The sequence below is a fragment of the Haemorhous mexicanus genome, chromosome 1 (genome assembly GCF_027477595.1).
Source record: "Haemorhous mexicanus isolate bHaeMex1 chromosome 1, bHaeMex1.pri, whole genome shotgun sequence".
Taxonomy (NCBI): domain Eukaryota; kingdom Metazoa; phylum Chordata; class Aves; order Passeriformes; family Fringillidae; genus Haemorhous; species Haemorhous mexicanus.
In genome coordinates, this window is record NC_082341.1 from 32,368,366 (window position 1) to 32,384,766 (window position 16,401).

The following is a 16,401-nucleotide window of genomic DNA, read 5'->3' on the forward strand; positions in this document are numbered from 1 at the left end:
CTCATCTAAATAAATACTTTTGCATCTCTGCATAGTAATCTTAACATAATGAAGATATCCAAGCATTTTTTCACAATTGTATGTGAAGAAAAAGTGCTGAGCATTTCCACATTAAAGAACTTTTGAGATGAATGGATGGACAGACACTCCTCTGAAACACACTGATACAGCTCTTAACAAGCTGCCTATGCACTGTTAAGATCACAGAAGTTTGCTGATCTGTTTTAAATGAAATAATTTTAAAAATACGGAAGCATGGCCCAGGATCTACAGGTTCTTGTGTTTAGTGTGGTGAAACATCAGTATCCTTGGCACCCAGTATTATGCATCACATATTGCACAGTTGTCTCTTTTTCCAAGTGACTGCTAAATCCTTGGTTTTTAATAACACAGTCATTTAAAGAAGCTGTTTAGATAGATCTGAATTCTAATTAAAAATATTTGCTAATCCAGAGGTTTCCAAACCACAACATGTTTGTGGTGTGTGCAAGTTGCTTTAGCAACCAAGCACCTCCTATGCAGGTACCTGTTCTGGGGGTGTTTGCTACTGTCACAGCCTTTGTTCATGGGAATGCAGAAGCAGAGTAAATTTGGGTACCTCTATCAAGAAGTTATTTAGAAAAAGGATTGCATAAAATTTAACATTCCAGTTTATTATGTTTTCTTGAAAACCTTTTAATTCCTAAAAAGACACTGACTAATTGAATTAGCTCAATGTTTAAAACATTCCTAATGTAAAATTGGTGTGGTATTTTTAAAGGTGATATAAAATGTAAATTAACAATTAATCTAAATACGACTCTCCTTATGTAACAATTGTGCTCTTTTATAATTTTGTACTTTACAATGATAGCATGCCACCTTCAAAGGCAAGAGCAAAATGGGAAACTTCCCTTTATAGCAGCCAAAAAACTGAATTAAAAGTTCTCCTATGTTTTTCATGTGTGACTGGTACTGAATGGTATTTCACTAATCTCAGTTTGTTAGGAATGATGCACATAGGTATTTGAAAATATCCTTTAGGTTATTAAAATGAAGTCAAATTTAAAAAAAAATCACATTACATACATTTATGGAATCACATCTCTTAAGCACCAGTGGCATCAACATGCTGCTGAATTATCTTCTCTCTAAGTGATCTTAATTACTACAACTTTCCTAACTGTGTTTGTCAGTACCTCCAGCAAATACTTTCATTATTAATTGATCCTTGCTTGCACATGAGCTTCCACATTCCCTGTGGCATTCATCAACTTCGTCCGCTGGTGTCTAATCGGGTTCTGTTTTTCTAAAAAAAAAACCTGAAGGAAAACATGTCAACATTTTTAAATCCTGTAAACTAGGCTTAATAATACAGAAACTATTTTTTATTGTAGCATAGTCTATGGTCATGGTTAGAAGTTTATAAAAGTGAGTACTGCTTGCATTTACTTTTAAGTATATTGGGGTATTGATAACACATGTCGAGGGAGGAAACAATTTGATGGAAACAGTTTCTGTTATGCTTTATGCCTCTTAAATTGTTCTTGTTTTCAGAAGAGCTAATCAGATAGTCATTGACCAGATCCAAAGAAATACAATGACTGACTACTACTTCAAAATGATGACTTGAGGTTTAAAATATTAAACCAGTTTTTTCCTAAATTAATTATTTTTACATTAGTGAAGTGGCTATCTTCAATTTATAGATGTTTCACAGAGAATAATTTTAAGCACTTGTCAAATTTGTAAGGGTTTAAAAAAATTTAAAGGGTCACACGTTTTATTGTTAACAGAGGGTGTTCAGAGAGACTGTCAACACCCTGTGAAGCATTAAGCTGTTGCCTTTGATGTGTAGGCAGCACCTTAGGTCTCACAGAGCTGTACTGTAAGTATGTGTCCATATGTTCAACCCACTTTGATGTGTTCAGAGATCTTGGGCCAGCAGTATCCGTATGCTACATCACAACTCCAGGAGGTAAAACATGCCATCTGGATTCCTGGTCCTTTTACTTACTTTGTGTCATGGCTTCTTCACGGCAGCAGAAAGCCTTCATTTGGTTTTTTTCCCTGCTATTCAAAGTTATTTGGTAGTTTACAAAAAAAAAATCTGTTTTGAGCAATCCTTAATGAATTTTATTTTGGCTGCCTATTAACAATCTAGAAGGGATGAGAGACAGGAATGGGTTTTCTAAATTCAAAATGTATTCCAATACTCGTGCTATGACAGTAAAAAGAGTGTTTGAGATACCTTTATTAGCTAAGAACACCATTTCTGGGTTACAAAGTACCTTTTATATCCCAAGGAAGTCTACTGATCTAGATTTGGATCCAAGCAGGTCTTGTGGGGGTCTTATTAGCACTGGGTGCTAATAAACTGAACACTGTCTGTATTACAAAACAATTACAATTGCTGTGATGAAATCCAGGGGGAAAATTCTCTATTTTTTTGATGGGAAGTAGTTCATAAGACAGATGCCTCACAAAAAAATGACTTGATTTCCTACTCTCAGTAAGTTCTCACTGTCTGTTCATGCATAAACACTGATGTGAGCGACATACAGACTAACATTTGCACCCCACACTGAAAGCTGCCTTGTTATGAAACCTGGTTCTTCTCTCTGAACCCAAGCTGTATTTCAGGGGACTGTTTTTAACAAAGTTCTTGTGCAGATGAGGCCCATCAACCCATGACACAGGAGCTCTGCTCATTCTGTGTGAACCAGGCTTGCCAGAGCTCTTTCCCCCACCCCCACATCTCCTCCTTTACTGGCAGTGCAGGGATCTCTGGCACCAGCAAAATGTGCATACAGATGAGGTATCTCAGAGATCTTTCGTTTTGTGCAGCTCCTGTGGAGCAGTGTGTTCCTCAGTATGCTCAAACTCTCTGTCTGCAGAGCTTCTAGTCCTGCTTTCAAGGTCCCCTTTCCCCCATCTGGGGTGTTTTTTTTTGACATTTTGGTCAGGAAGAATTTTCTCTTCCCTGACTTTTCCCTGACAATCCTGGATTTTTTGGTGTGATTTTATTTTATTCCACTAGCTTACTTGAAGATGTATTGAGTGCAGTGGGGACTTGCTCCCTTCTCTTCCTGCCATTGAGGGTGACCTCTCTGTGTTCAGATCTCAGTGGGACAGAATGTGTGTTGTGTTGCAGTGCTGCCTGCTCTACTGAAATTTCTTATACGTGTGGCATAGCCACAGGACAAATGCCCAGACCATATGCCCTATCACCTTATTTGGATACTGAGAGTGTCCCTGTTGTTTCATCTCCTTCTGGGGGATGTTTTGGCAAAACATTGCCATGGTTCTTGTGACATTCCTCTTCACCACCTTCTGCTGCATTGCTGGTGGCTTGCCCAGTTCAAAACGATGTGGAGATTTCCCTGAATTGCTGTACTTTTCCTTTCCTTTTCCTTTTCTTTTCCCCTTTTCCTTTTTCCTTTCCTTTCCTTTCCTTTCCTTTCCTTTCCTTTCCTTTCCTTTCCTTTCCTTTCCTTTCCTTTCCTTTCCTTTCCTTTCCTTTCCTTTCCTTTCCTTTCCTTTCCTTTCCTTTCCTTTCCTTTCCTTTCCTTTCCTTTCCTTTCCTTTCCTTTCCTTTCCTTTCCTTTCCTTTCCTTTCCTTTCCTTTCCTTTCCTTTCCTTTCCTTTCCTTTCCTTTCCTTTCCTTTCCTTTCCTTTCCTTTCCTTTCCTTTCCTTTCCTTTCCTTTCCTTTCCTTTCCCCTTTTTCCTTTCCCCTTTCCTTTCCCCTTTCCTTTCCCCTTTCCCTTCCACTTTCCCCTTTCCTTTCCCCTTTCCCTTCCCCTTTCCCTTCCCCTCAGGGAAATATCATTGTATGGTATGGAAAAAGCCTTTCCTCTTGGATCTCTATTTGACAGTCTGAAGGCTCATAGCTCACACTGGGCAGGCAGAGCACAATTTAAATACCAATTTCCTAAAGCTTGGATTAGGAAAACGTACTACATTTTTTTCTTCACTTATTTGATCACTTTGTGGCCAGTCTGTTTGGATCAAGGGGAAGCAGTCAATTTACACAGACAGTGCAGTGTCAGAAATAGCAGCCTGTGGTGGATTCACTGAAAACACATTGGAGGAGTTGTTCCAATATGGTTACATTGATTGTGGCATATGGAGAGGAATTGGGACTTGCAGGTTGCCAGTCTAAGAACCATCTTTGGTTAGGAATGTTTCCCAAATTTGGCCTCCTGTAGTCTTGAACTACGAGCAAAACATATTTCCTAATGGAACATACATTTTATTTTGTAAAGGAAGAGAAATTGGTGACCAACCAGAAGTACCCCTCACCTACCCACCAGAAAAGTGGTGGTCTAAACAGCAGCAGCAGAGGGCAATGTGGTTGCAGGGCAGGGGAGGGAGGGCTTGGGTGCTGTGCTGGGTGGCACCCAGGACTGTGGGTGCCCTTCTGAGGCACTGCACTTGTGGGTGTGTGTGGCTGAGCCCTGGCACTGCTGCTCAGGGAGCGTGTCTATCCCAAGGGGCACGGGGGGTGACTGCCTTCCCAGAGAGTGTATGCACACCACACGGGTCCTGTCCTTGATACCGAGCCCTTCAAGATTTGAATCGAACTTTGCAAGTTTTTTCGTTGTTAATCAGTAGCCATAGCTGGACAGTTATGGTTGAGCAATTGCATTGTGAACATTGTACGCTTGGCTAATTTTTTGTTTTAAGGAAAAGAGAAGACAATTCCAGGATGAATGAACTGTCTGGATGAGAGCCGCCAGAAGTGAAGCCAGCAGAACTGAGCAGTAACTGCGGCAAAGGGAGTTCCAGCTGTGGGCGATCACGACACCACCTCCTCAAAACAGACCCCAGACTCAAATGGGCAGAACTGTGCCTTTGTACTAATTAGCACGACAAGTGAGAGGTATGACTAGCAAATAGGGGGCTGTATACTTATTAGTAGAAAAATCGCGCAATTTGTAGCCAATGAATGCCGATGCCTTTGTTAAAAATATAATGAATAGTGTAAAATTTTGATGACCTAGCCTTTTGTGGGTTACCACCTAGCTCCCTGCTTTGCGCATGAAACAAAGCTGCACCTCGCCCCGCTGCGCGCCCGGTAACGACAACACCCGGCCGGGACAACATCCAGTGCGGGGCTGGCCGTGTCCTCGGGGCTGGCCGTGTCCTCGGGGCTGGCCGTGCCCGCGGGGCTGGCCGTGTCCTCGGGGCTGGCCGTGCCCGCGGGGCTGGCCGTGCCCGAGGGCCCGCACACTCCTCCCGCACCCGCCCGTTCCTCAGCCGCCGGTGCGGAGCGTGCTGCGGCCGGCCGCCCGCCTGCGCCCGCCTCCTCTCCGCCTGCCTCCGGGTGCCTCCCGCCTTCCCCCGCCTGTCCCGTTCTGTCCCCCACCTCTCTCCTGCCTGTCCCCCGCCTTTGCCCCGCCTGCCCCCGGTGCCTCCCGCCTGCCGCTCTCGGTGCGCGGGCGCCGCCCGGCGCGGCCGGGCCCTGCCGGTTCCCAGGACCTGCCCCGGGCGGCCCGGCGGGCATGGAGCGGCTGCAGGTGGATGCGCAGGCCCTGGAGGAGTACGCGGAGTACCGGCGGTGAGGGCACAGGGGCGGCGCGCTGGGGTCGCTGGGGCGGGGGACGGGCGTTTCCAGCCGTGTCGCATCCCTTGCAGCCGGCCCGCTGCCCAGCATTCCTCCCGGAGGAATGCCTGCCTCCGGCCCTCCTGAATTGGCTGCTTCGGGTTTGCGTGCACCGCCCGCCGTTCACTGTCGCAGTCGGAGGTGCCGTGGCTGGTGTGCCCCGGTGAGGACGCGCTGCAAGCCTTGGCTGTCAGCGGTGAAGTCACGCATCGTCCCTCGCATCCAGGGCAGCGTGAGATGTGCTGTGACACGCCATCTGGTCTACCAGTGGCATCCCTGCCCACGGCAGGGGCGCTGGAATTAGGCGGTCTTTAGGGTCCCGTCCAACCCAAACCATTATTTGATAATCTGCCAGCCGCACTGCTCTTTCAGAGTACAAGGAATTCTGTGCATCGTGAGTTCCAAGTTTTGCATGGTGTAAATCCCTTACACTGCTGCGTGTCTTTGCTAGTCTTGTCAGCGGTTCTCTCGAAAGGCTGAACAAAAATAAACACAGTCGTTGTGCTGAGATGAGATCTTAATTTAGTTTAGGAAAACCTTGAGTAAAACACCAGAGGAAGGCACAGTGGTATTTCTTACATAAGATGTGCAGTGATTCAGTGGGTGTTGGCTGGGTTGACATGCAAATGATAACGTTGTGTTGGCACATTATTCTGGTGCTGTACAGTGCTGGCAGTGCACATATCCACAGAATATTTGACAAAGAATCACTCGTTTAGCATATTTTAGCATATCAAATAAATAATAACTGAAATATTTACAGACATTAATAAAATCACTTTTAGCAGAGGTAAGTGCTGCAGTTAAGTCTCAGTTGTATTTTACGTATTTTATTTATTGCCCTTAATTATTTCCATAAATGCAGAATTTGGATGCTGCTCCAGAGTTCCAGCTATTCAGTGACCTTGAATTTGATCATAGTGATAGCTTAATTGAGGGATACAGCCCCACTAATTTCAGCTACAGAAACTAGCATAGTCTCCTTGCAAATCAGAAGACAACTTGGATGTGATGTTTGTTGCCTTGATAGCAGTGGGGTTACCTGCTTGCAGCTGAATACTCAGACTAGACTAAGATTAATCTCCTGATACAAGTTTGCAGTACTGTTGGGTGTAGATCAGTGAAGTGACTTGCCAGAGGTCAGTCAAGAAATCTGAGGCAGAGCTGGCTGGTTCCATGACCCTTGATGCTCATTGCATTTTTTTTTTCCAAAAGAACCCCTGGTAGTTAGCTGTGGTAATTTTTTCTTTCTCTCTTAGGACTGGTTTTCAGTCCATCAGAACAAATTTTTTAAAAGAGCATTATTCAAAATACACTCTCTAAAAATCAACTATAGTTCTGTTAAATTAATAGAAGAGTAACATGAAATACAAGATTTGTTTTGCATTTACAGATAAAGTTCCGTTATATATATTTTTTTTAAAAAGTCTGAGAAATCTACTTTTATTGTCTTCATTTTCTTATGGGTTTTTTTTATGCCATGCATACAGAATTGTAGGTGATGATGATGGAGGAAAGCTCTTTACTCCTGAGGAATACGAGAAGTACAAAAGAAAAGTGTTACCAGCTCGGCTACAGAACAGGTTGTATGTGAGCTGGAGGTCACCAACTGGCATGGACTGTAAGCTGGTGGGACCAGAGACACTGTGCTTTTGCACTCACCGGTGAGTAGCTTCCCTCCATTTACACTTCAGTATTTTTAAAAACCAGGAAAATGTGAAGTATTTCCAGAAGCATTACAGCAGCACATTGGCAAATTTATTTAAGGTTTAAGGGTTGAGAAAATTAGGTTTTAAATAGTAACAACTGTTTGTAAATGCAAATGTCAATATATTTTTGAAACCAAAATGATTTTGTAGTCTCAATAAATTCAGCTGCAAGGCATGAGTTAATGTAGATAGATTGATTCTGGTAATGTTCTCAAAATGAAACATACAGATATTTGATATTTATATAATGAATAGATGTAAAACCACCTGCTAAGATGCATGTTGTCGAAATTTCACCATTAAGAGTAAATAGTACAATTAAAGCTACTTCAAAACTAAACTTGTGAAGTGAATAGTAAACCTTTCAGGAAGTTTTCTGATAAATACCAGCAAAGTTGTGAAAGTCATTACTTTTCCTGTTTTAGGTATAAACAGCACAAAACAGACTACGAGGTGCTTCCCAAGGAGCGCCCTATCAGTGTGCCTTGCAGAGTGAAGGGCTGCCCGTGCCAGTCCTACCACTTTGTGCCCCTGAACGGCACCCAGCCCGTCCGCTGCCGCTGCAAACACTTCTCTGACCAGCACAGCTCCGCGCCCGGCTTTCCCTGCAACTCCTGTAAGTCACCGCTGGCCATGCGGCACTCTTCGCCGGGAAACTCAGCAGGAACAGCGTGACAGGGGTGTGTGCTCTGCCCAGGGCATTGGGTGTGCGCTGCCCTTGTCACTGTTAGGAAAATTAATCCACAAACACCAAAAGTTTGTGTCCAAAAAGGAGACAGAGGAGTCCTTTTTTGGCTTTATTCGAATAAACGGAGAGGCCATGGGGCATTCCCCTGGGATACCTTGAATTTTTGGAGGACGCAGCCTCCTTTTTATCCTAATTTCCTGGCTGCATTTCCCTTCTCTCTTTCCCCACTGGCTGAGGTACTTGAGAGGTACAGACTCCCCAATATGCCTGATACCGAAGATTTCCCTCTGATGTATAACCCTCCCTTTTCATTTTTAATTCTTACAGAACTTTGAGGTTTTTCTTCCCCATTGTTACTTTCATCTCTCAATGTCTAATTTCGTTTATCAGCAAACCTAAAGTTTATTTGTAAAAGCAAATATCTTTTTCCATTCATCAATCAGTGGAATCCTTCTCATTGTTTCTTTTATCTCCCAGTGCTAGTTTTATCTACCAACAGACCCACAGCTTGTTTGTAAAGACAAATCCACTGTTCCTCTCATAACCAGTGTGTGTTTTCATCCCCGAGAAAGGATGGGAAGTGGGAAGGAAGACATCACCTTTTGCACAGGAGGGTTTAGAACAACATCCTTAGTTTCCCCAGGTCCTGTGAAGGAGTTTAAATCTCTGAATGCTTCAAATGAGTGCTTATGGAGACAGATGCCTGAAGAAAGACAGTATGAAAGCACCCTGTTTGCAGTTTGTCACTTAAGCTGCATGCACATACCTTTTCTACCTGAACTTGGTAGTTTGGGAGAGGAAAGTGTTGATCTCCATTCCTCTATTGCCTAGCTGATTAGAACATTAATATATTTCTATGTCTTTTCTCAAGTCAACAGGAAGTAGTACTCTGTTCCCAAATAATGCTATTGCCAGCACTCTAACGAAGTGGTTCATGACCATAGAGGTTGTGGGTCTAGAAATACAAATGGGAGTGGAGTTTCAGCAAGATCTTAGAGAAGGGATGAAGAGGAAGCTTTTTGCTACAGTTGTTTGAGTTTAATGTTATGAAACAATGGTAATTATTAACCACAGGAAATAAATAATGCATAAAGATGTCTTAGTTTGAAACCTCAAATTACATAAGATGAAGATTTGTTTTTGCTGGAGTTCTGTACTGATATTAAATTTCTTTCATGGAATGTCTCTATTTGGTACAGAAAAAAAGAGCAAACAGCTCTTGCTGCTTGAGAATCCTATACCACAGAATAAACCATAAAATATCTACATGACAGCCTTTCAAGAATTTGCACTAAGTAATGTGAAAATCTTAGATGTGCGCTGGATAATTCAGACTGAATCTATAGAACACAGCATTTTCAATATTAATATATATAATGCCGTGTGCTTAGTGTGTCTCAGAAATACCAGACACTTCTGAGGGTTTCACAGATTTCACAGTGAAGTGCCAAGAATTTCTTCTATTTTGGACTTTTTTTGTTTTAATGTAATGGTATTAGTCTTGTCCAGTGTTGATAAATCTAAGATGACAGACAAGTTATAACTGAAAAACCAAACTGCTTGTTGCTCTGTATATGTTGCATATACTGTATTCCGTGTACAAGCATAGAGTTCTGTTACTGAGGAGTGCCCAAAATAATATGAAAAAACCTTTAACATTTTCAAGAATGTGATCAACATATTATGAAAGACTTGAAATTTTTCATGGTGCTCCATAAAATGAACTGTGAGCTGGAAGCAGGGTGATTTGTATAATGAAATATTTGCAACATCACTTCCTCAATTTCTTGGTCACATCATTGTTCCAGAGGGGCTTTGATGACAGCTTTAGATGTAGCTAGGGCAGACAGGTCACTTTACTCTGTTTCTGAATGTCACATAACATTTGTATAACGACTTCAATTCCACCCTGTGGCTGTGTTTGCTTAAAAAAACCCTGAAAGTCAGTCTAATGATACTCCTGTGTTGAACCCATTTTGTTGTTTCCACAATCTCTATTTTCTCTATTCCACAGTCTCTGAGAAAACTTTGCTAATTTTAAAAGATATTTAAATTGTGATTTGTGTGACAAATTGCGGTATGAAGTTTCTTAGCCCTGCAACACTGATACGTGCTATACACCTTTGGAGGGAATGCTGCCAAAATGCTGGCAGGTTGTCAGCTTTACCCAGTGTCAGAACTTTTATTTGTTGTATGTGGATGGAGGGGCATGTTGCTAATGACAATGAACACAAGTTGCAACATAGGAAATGCAGTTAGATATCAGAAAAGAAATTTCTGATCCAGCATTGTTCCAGGCTGCTCAGAGAGGTGGAATCTCCATCCTCAGAGGTGCTTGAAACTCAGTAAGATCCTGTGACTGGATTGCCCTCATGATCTAATCCCAGGAGGCATCCTTTCTCTTTTATACAGCCTTTTCACGCAGCTGGATGTTTAAATCCCATCATCATCTCACTCATTTATTTGTTTCTCAGGTTCCAAGTGTTCAGGCTTTCATAGCAGCTTTACCTGTGCGTGTGGTCAGCCAGCATACACTCACGAAACAGTTGTGGAAACCAAAGAGGAGCGCTTAGCCCAAGGAAAGCCCGTGGGGCAGGATGTTCCTTATGCTGCCATGGGAGGACTGACTGGTTTTAGCTCTCTAGCAGAAGGCTACATGAGGCTTGATGACAGTGGAATAGGTATGTGCAGCTGAAATTTTAATTGTCCACTTAAGTCTTGAAAAGTACTCAATCAAAATGGAGTTTCATAGTTTGAAGGCAGGTTGGATAAATAGGAGTAGAACTGCAGAAAGACTGCTCCTTTCCAGCTGTCCTCAAGGTTTTAAAGGATCACACTATCCTACTCACTGTAGTGAGCTGGTAAAAAAAACCTCATTTTCAAAAATGCTGGTATTCAACCTGATTGCTTCTGTTTGAAATGCAGCATATCCTTTAGAGAGAACTTGTAACTTCTAATACTTCTTGTAACCTAGTGTTTCTATATTCTATTTATGTTAGTCCTTTAGCCTAATACTGCCCAGGTGTTTGTTGGTTACAAGTTCACAGCGTTTTTTTTCCAAACTCAAAGGTTAATAGGGGTTCAGCATAAAAAATAAGAGGTAGAATTGGTAGAATTTTTAACAGACATGTTACTTGGTCTCAATACTTTCTCTACTCTGTAATTTTGAGTCATTTAGCAATGCACATGTTTTGCCCTGAAATACTGTTTTATCAATTATTGCCACATACCCATTATTTATTTTTTAAATTCTGATCTGGATTCCTGGATTTTTCTGAAGTTTAGAAACTAAAACATTACTGTAGTTGTTGAAGAAACAAAGCTATTCCATGCTTTTGAAGTCATCCTTGTAAATGATTTTGTTAACTCCGCTTTATGGGGTCTGCAGCTGAGAGCTGTAGATATGAATCTGTAACCTTGTTTTGACCCCAGCATGTGTATTAGGACTGTATTTCCTGGAGTTAATTATTGTTTCCATTCACCTTATTTTCTGACAGGTGCTCCTTCTGCTGAACTTTTAGAAGCCCCCATTACTAGCATGGATCATCCATTTCTAAAAGCATTTCAGGGGCCTTCGAGTTCCACTCAATCCATGCCACAAATAGCAGGTGATGTATAAATAGGATAATACTGTTGTACAAAAAGAACTTAATATCTAATTCATTGATATTATTAATGAATTGAAGGATGCTCAGGGCATTAAAATGAGTATTGAAGCTTTGCCATGTGGTTAGTACATTCATGTGCTTCAAATGCTTAGAATAACCTAACGCTTGTTATTTTTTTCTTAGCGCTTGTTATCTTTCCCATCAATGGCATCATGTATTCATTGGATCAGTTTTTAAAACTCTTAATTCCTCTTAGAAACTCATCATATCTGAATGGGTTGTACATATTCAGCACAATCCTCTGAAACTGCCTTCTGCCAGAAAGCTTTTTCTATGTGGAATTATGGATCATTACACTTATTTTATGTCCCTTATTTAGTAAAGAAATGTACCAATTAATATAACAGTTGAACTCCTTTAAAACAATTTATAGTAGGTGCAAACCTAGACTAAAAAGGTTTCTCTTTGGTCCCAAATGCTGGGCTTTGTACTTGCCTATAAAGGTGAGTTCCCATTTTAAATGGGTTTTGCCAAATGTAAAACATAACTAATGGAATAGCAAGTATCATTTATAAAAAAGGAGTTTTGTTTTCTGTTTATGTTTTGTTTTTCAGGTAGCTCAAGTGCCACAGGGCAAGTTTCTCACGGAAAACAATCAGAAGCTGATGACATGGCTTACTTTGAAAAACGCTATCAAGAGCGGGCAAGTTATTACATTTATTGCTTAATTTAAAAACACTTTCACAAGAGGATATCTAAACCCCATAAATGTATGATTTAAGTGGCATATAAATGCATTATATAATTCCTTCTCAGTTGCTGAGAAAGTTAGCTTCTTAACATAAATTTTTAAAGACAGTTATGAGCTACTGCAGGATTTCAGAGGTGGTCATGTGTAGGATGGCACTTACCTTAACCAGGCAGATTTTAATTGAGGTAACTCTCTGTTACAGAAAACCAAAACATTTTACTATGTGACAGAAAGAAACAACAACACAGAGACACAGAAACTCCCCTGCGACATTTAGGACTATGTGCTTGCTACCTCACTTATAAAATTTTATATTTTTTTTTTTTAATGATTGTCTGTGTAAATTTGGCTAAATTTGGTCTGTCTTTCTCAGATGATCTATATCACTCACTTAGAGGTGCCTCCTCCACCACACTATCTTTAGTTTAAATGCCCTGTGGTGTAGGTTATTCACATGTTTAAATACCTATTCTTTTCTCACATTAGCCCTGTAGCTCCACCATCTCAACTGAAGTATGTCTTGACTATTTATGAATTCTTTTGTGAAGCCACGTTGCATAATTAACTTTTAAAATCCAAACTGTTTTGATATTTTGCTTGCTGGCTTGCAACAAGGTTTTTGTGAAGGAGAAAGCTGTTCTAGCTTTGTGAAATTCAAAATAGTTTTCTTTATTTTGTAAATCATCAGAAAATATGGACAGCTGTTACAAGTATTACATTGGTTCATAGAAAACATCAAATTCAAATTTCTATGTTTCTTTTTCCCCCCGAGATTTTATTCTCTTTGCAAAAAGTAATAGGAACTTTAGATAAAAACCTCAAGCCTCCAAGGGAGAAAAGTGTTTTAAAATGCATTTTTGTGTAGACCAAGAACATTTGCTTAACAGTTAGTTAATGTGCAGACATCCCAATGAGGTCTTGTTTCCTTTTGGTATTATTTTATCATGGGGAAAAGCATGTTAATTCTTTCTTTCTAGCATTTTAAATAGCAGTGCATGTGTTATGCACTGTCTCCACATCCCTTTTATATAATTGCTCTAAATATGATTTCATTCACTAGTGTAACAGTATTTGAGAAAAATCGTAGTTTCTAAAACCAACAGATATATTTGTTTGGATAAATAGTCTTATTATGAAATGACAGAGTGAAGACAGTATGTGTTGATTGATTTGACAATGCTACAAGAGCCTGTTGTGTAGAAAAAATCTTACAGGAGGAAGTCATGGCCCTGTGGGTCAGCAGGGAGGCTCTGAGGTAAAGGTTCAGCACCATTCCTGTGTGGTTTTGTGTGTGCTGGTTCATCTAACTGTGTCTGTTAGACATCTGCAATAAAGCTGCTCCACCTTTCATTGACACGGAGATAAACCCTGGACCTTCCTGAGACACACTGGCCTTGAGGGATGCTCAAACACCTGAGCTGCCATTAGCAGAGATAAGGCAGCCTGGTTTCAGTAGGGGAGGAGCTGCAGCGCCATGGAAGTGCTCCTTTGTCTTGTGGTGCAAAAGTGAGCAGTGCTGGGTTGGGATAATAATGCTGTGTACCTCTTTCCACTGCATGTACCACCTGGTAAATTTGTGACTGGATGTAGACATTTAATATTGCATTGTGAGCTGATTGGCAAACCAGCGTTTGAACCACTGCTGGTGTCTTTTTTTGTTACAGCTGAAAATGGAGAAGGCTGCTAAAAGGAAAGAGAGGAATCCAGTGCCATCAAAGAAGCCATGAGATTACTAAATAAATATTTATTATTTGGTGCATTGGTCATTATTGCATTGAGTATTTTTCTCTGTGCCTACCTGCATACCTGTATTTATTCATTTATTTATTCTGTTGTTTTGTTCCTTTGCCAAAATTAATTTTCAATTATCTCATTGTAATAAAATCGGTCCTTTAATCAATGTGTTTCTAATCTCCAGAACTGTTACACAGATATTTCTTTGAAACTGGAGAGGCATATTTAGACAGCTGCAGGTCTGAGGGTTTAAACTCTGAGAGTTTAAGGTCTGAGAGAATAACCTTGTATTTAAGTATTAGGTTGTAGGAGGGCAAAGGAAAGATATGTCTTATACTGAGACTTTTATGATACAGTTTCTCTATTTGTAGAGTCCTTTAAACTTATCTTAGTTATGGATTTTATGTGGTGAGATTTGTTCTGTTAATATTGATATTTTAATATTTTCTTTAAATCTTTTTCCCCTTTCTGTTGATTTCATCTCCTTGACATAAAATTCAAACATACCCTTCTTCTCTGACACTTCTGTAGGCTTCTGTCTCTTCTTGACATCATATAACTTTTTAAAAAAAAATATTACATTCTGTACACTTGCAAACCCATTTCCACACCTATGAGCTACTTGTAGGGATCTTGCTTGTATACTTTATCCCAGATTTCTCTGGTGGTACTGTTCTCCCAGTTCTGTTAGTCTGTTACTGTCCATAACAATTATTACACTAAAATTCTGAAAACCTTAAGTGGAAATGGATATGTTATTTATAGCAATAATTGCATGCTGTTTGGTACAAACTTATTTATCCAAGAGATTCATTATGTCTAATCCAACACAGACTGAATCACTTCAGGGAGATATGCTTTTGTATTCTTTGTCCACATTCACAGCTGTGGCAACATATGTTGTAATAAAGGAAGTGGAGAGGAAAATATAAAATTTAGTGAATGTGTGGTGGTTTAGTTCTGCAAAGCAGCACAGCACAAACTTGGTACAGAATAACTGGCAGAGAGTGCAGCTTAGGAGGCAAAAGCAGAGCCTGAGTTAACTGATTGTGCTTTGAGAACAGAGAGGTGTAAGTCAGTGTGTTCTTAAAAATACCTGGAGGTGTCTCTTGGACACAGGTGGTGTGTGTACTGAGACTTTACAGCAAGAACTGGGAGAAGCCTACAAAGCTTTGTTTCCCGTTGGAGAGAATGCCTCCATGTGCCTGATGGGCAAAGGAAAAGAGGTGAGTTTGAAGGTATTTACTGCAGGGCAGCTTGGGTTTTGGTTAGATATCACCTGTGGTGTGAAGGTTCAGTTTTAAGAGAGCCTTTTACCTTTAACTCTGACCTATACTGCCATTACTGCAGATGCCAATCAGAGAGACTAATCTGTTATTTTAATTTAAATGCATAATGCATCAAAGTCTCTAATTAATGTTTTAAAAGTACCTTTACTATTAAATTCTACAGTTACAAGCTGCTTTAATCTAATAAATCAAAGTACTAATTTGAGCTCCCTCTTCTGGCCCTGGCAAGCAATCCATTCTACACATCCTCTGCTTGGTCTGAAAATAAATGGGGTTTTCACAAGGTAATCACAAGAAACCAACAAATACAAATAACATTAATAAAGAAAAGTAAAAAGATTACAGAAAAAAAATTTTCATTTTTCAAAGAGATTATTGTAAACATAATAGTGGAAGTTTACTCTAGTTTTCTACTTATCCCTGTTTCTACACCCATTGGGGAATGCAGCTCTGGAAATCTGGTTTTTTGTGTGTGTGTGTGTTGCAGAAGTCAGCTTCCTCACAGCAAAATATTGTTAAAGAGAGAGGTTGCAAATAGTTACAAAAACTTTCATTTTTTGTTTCCTTTTGATACTGGGAGTATACATTCTAGGAAGTAATGTATTATTTTACATTTTGAGTTGGCAATATTTGTCTGTTTTAAATGTTAGCTCTGCCAAATTCAGACCTACTAAACTGTACTTTGATCATCAAAAACTGGTTTTATTAAAGTAATTTTAAAAATATTCTGTGTTTTAACTTATTTACTGTTTCCACTCTAAGGATATAAAAAAGTTACTGCATTTATTTAGTGGTATTTTTTTTTTTAGTTGGAAAACAGGTTGGATCATAAAAGTATCAATGGCATTAAATACTGTTTAGGAGTTCTTACCACTTTTCACTCATGTTGATGATGTCCAAGCAAAAGAAACTTGCTTTCCTTACTAGAAGGCATGTTTTTGACTTAGTATTTGCATATTACTTTTTTTTCTTCATTGGTATCTATACATGAAAAACTATACATGAAACTTCATTGGTATCTATACATGAAAAACCAG

General features: G+C 40.1%; 1 protein-coding gene across 1 annotated transcript; it reads left to right on the top strand.

Annotated features, from left to right (window-relative positions):
• Nucleotides 1-5,412: 5,412 nt before the first annotated feature.
• Nucleotides 5,413-16,089, top strand: FAM221A (family with sequence similarity 221 member A). The gene is made up of 7 exons (XM_059847950.1): nucleotides 5,413-5,540; nucleotides 7,076-7,249; nucleotides 7,720-7,910; nucleotides 10,457-10,663; nucleotides 11,480-11,590; nucleotides 12,205-12,293; nucleotides 14,006-16,089. Exons 1-7 carry the CDS (start codon nucleotides 5,485-5,487, stop codon nucleotides 14,066-14,068), a joined length of 891 nt encoding a protein of 296 aa, XP_059703933.1. The 5' UTR covers nucleotides 5,413-5,484; the 3' UTR covers nucleotides 14,069-16,089.
• Nucleotides 16,090-16,401: the final 312 nt, after the last annotated feature.

What these genes read in the sequence shown, in the direction of transcription:
- FAM221A (XM_059847950.1), top strand. Translation starts at nt 5,485, where the DNA reads ATGGAGCGGCTGCAGGTGGATGCGCAGGCCCTGGAGGAGTACGCGGAG. An exon ending in CGGCTTTCCCTGCAACTCCT is followed by an intron (nt 7,911 to 10,456) that starts GTAAGTCACCGC and finishes TTTGTTTCTCAG; the next exon opens with GTTCCAAGTGTTCAGGCTTT. An exon ending in AAAAACGCTATCAAGAGCGG is followed by an intron (nt 12,294 to 14,005) that starts GCAAGTTATTAC and finishes TTTTTGTTACAG; the next exon opens with CTGAAAATGGAGAAGGCTGC.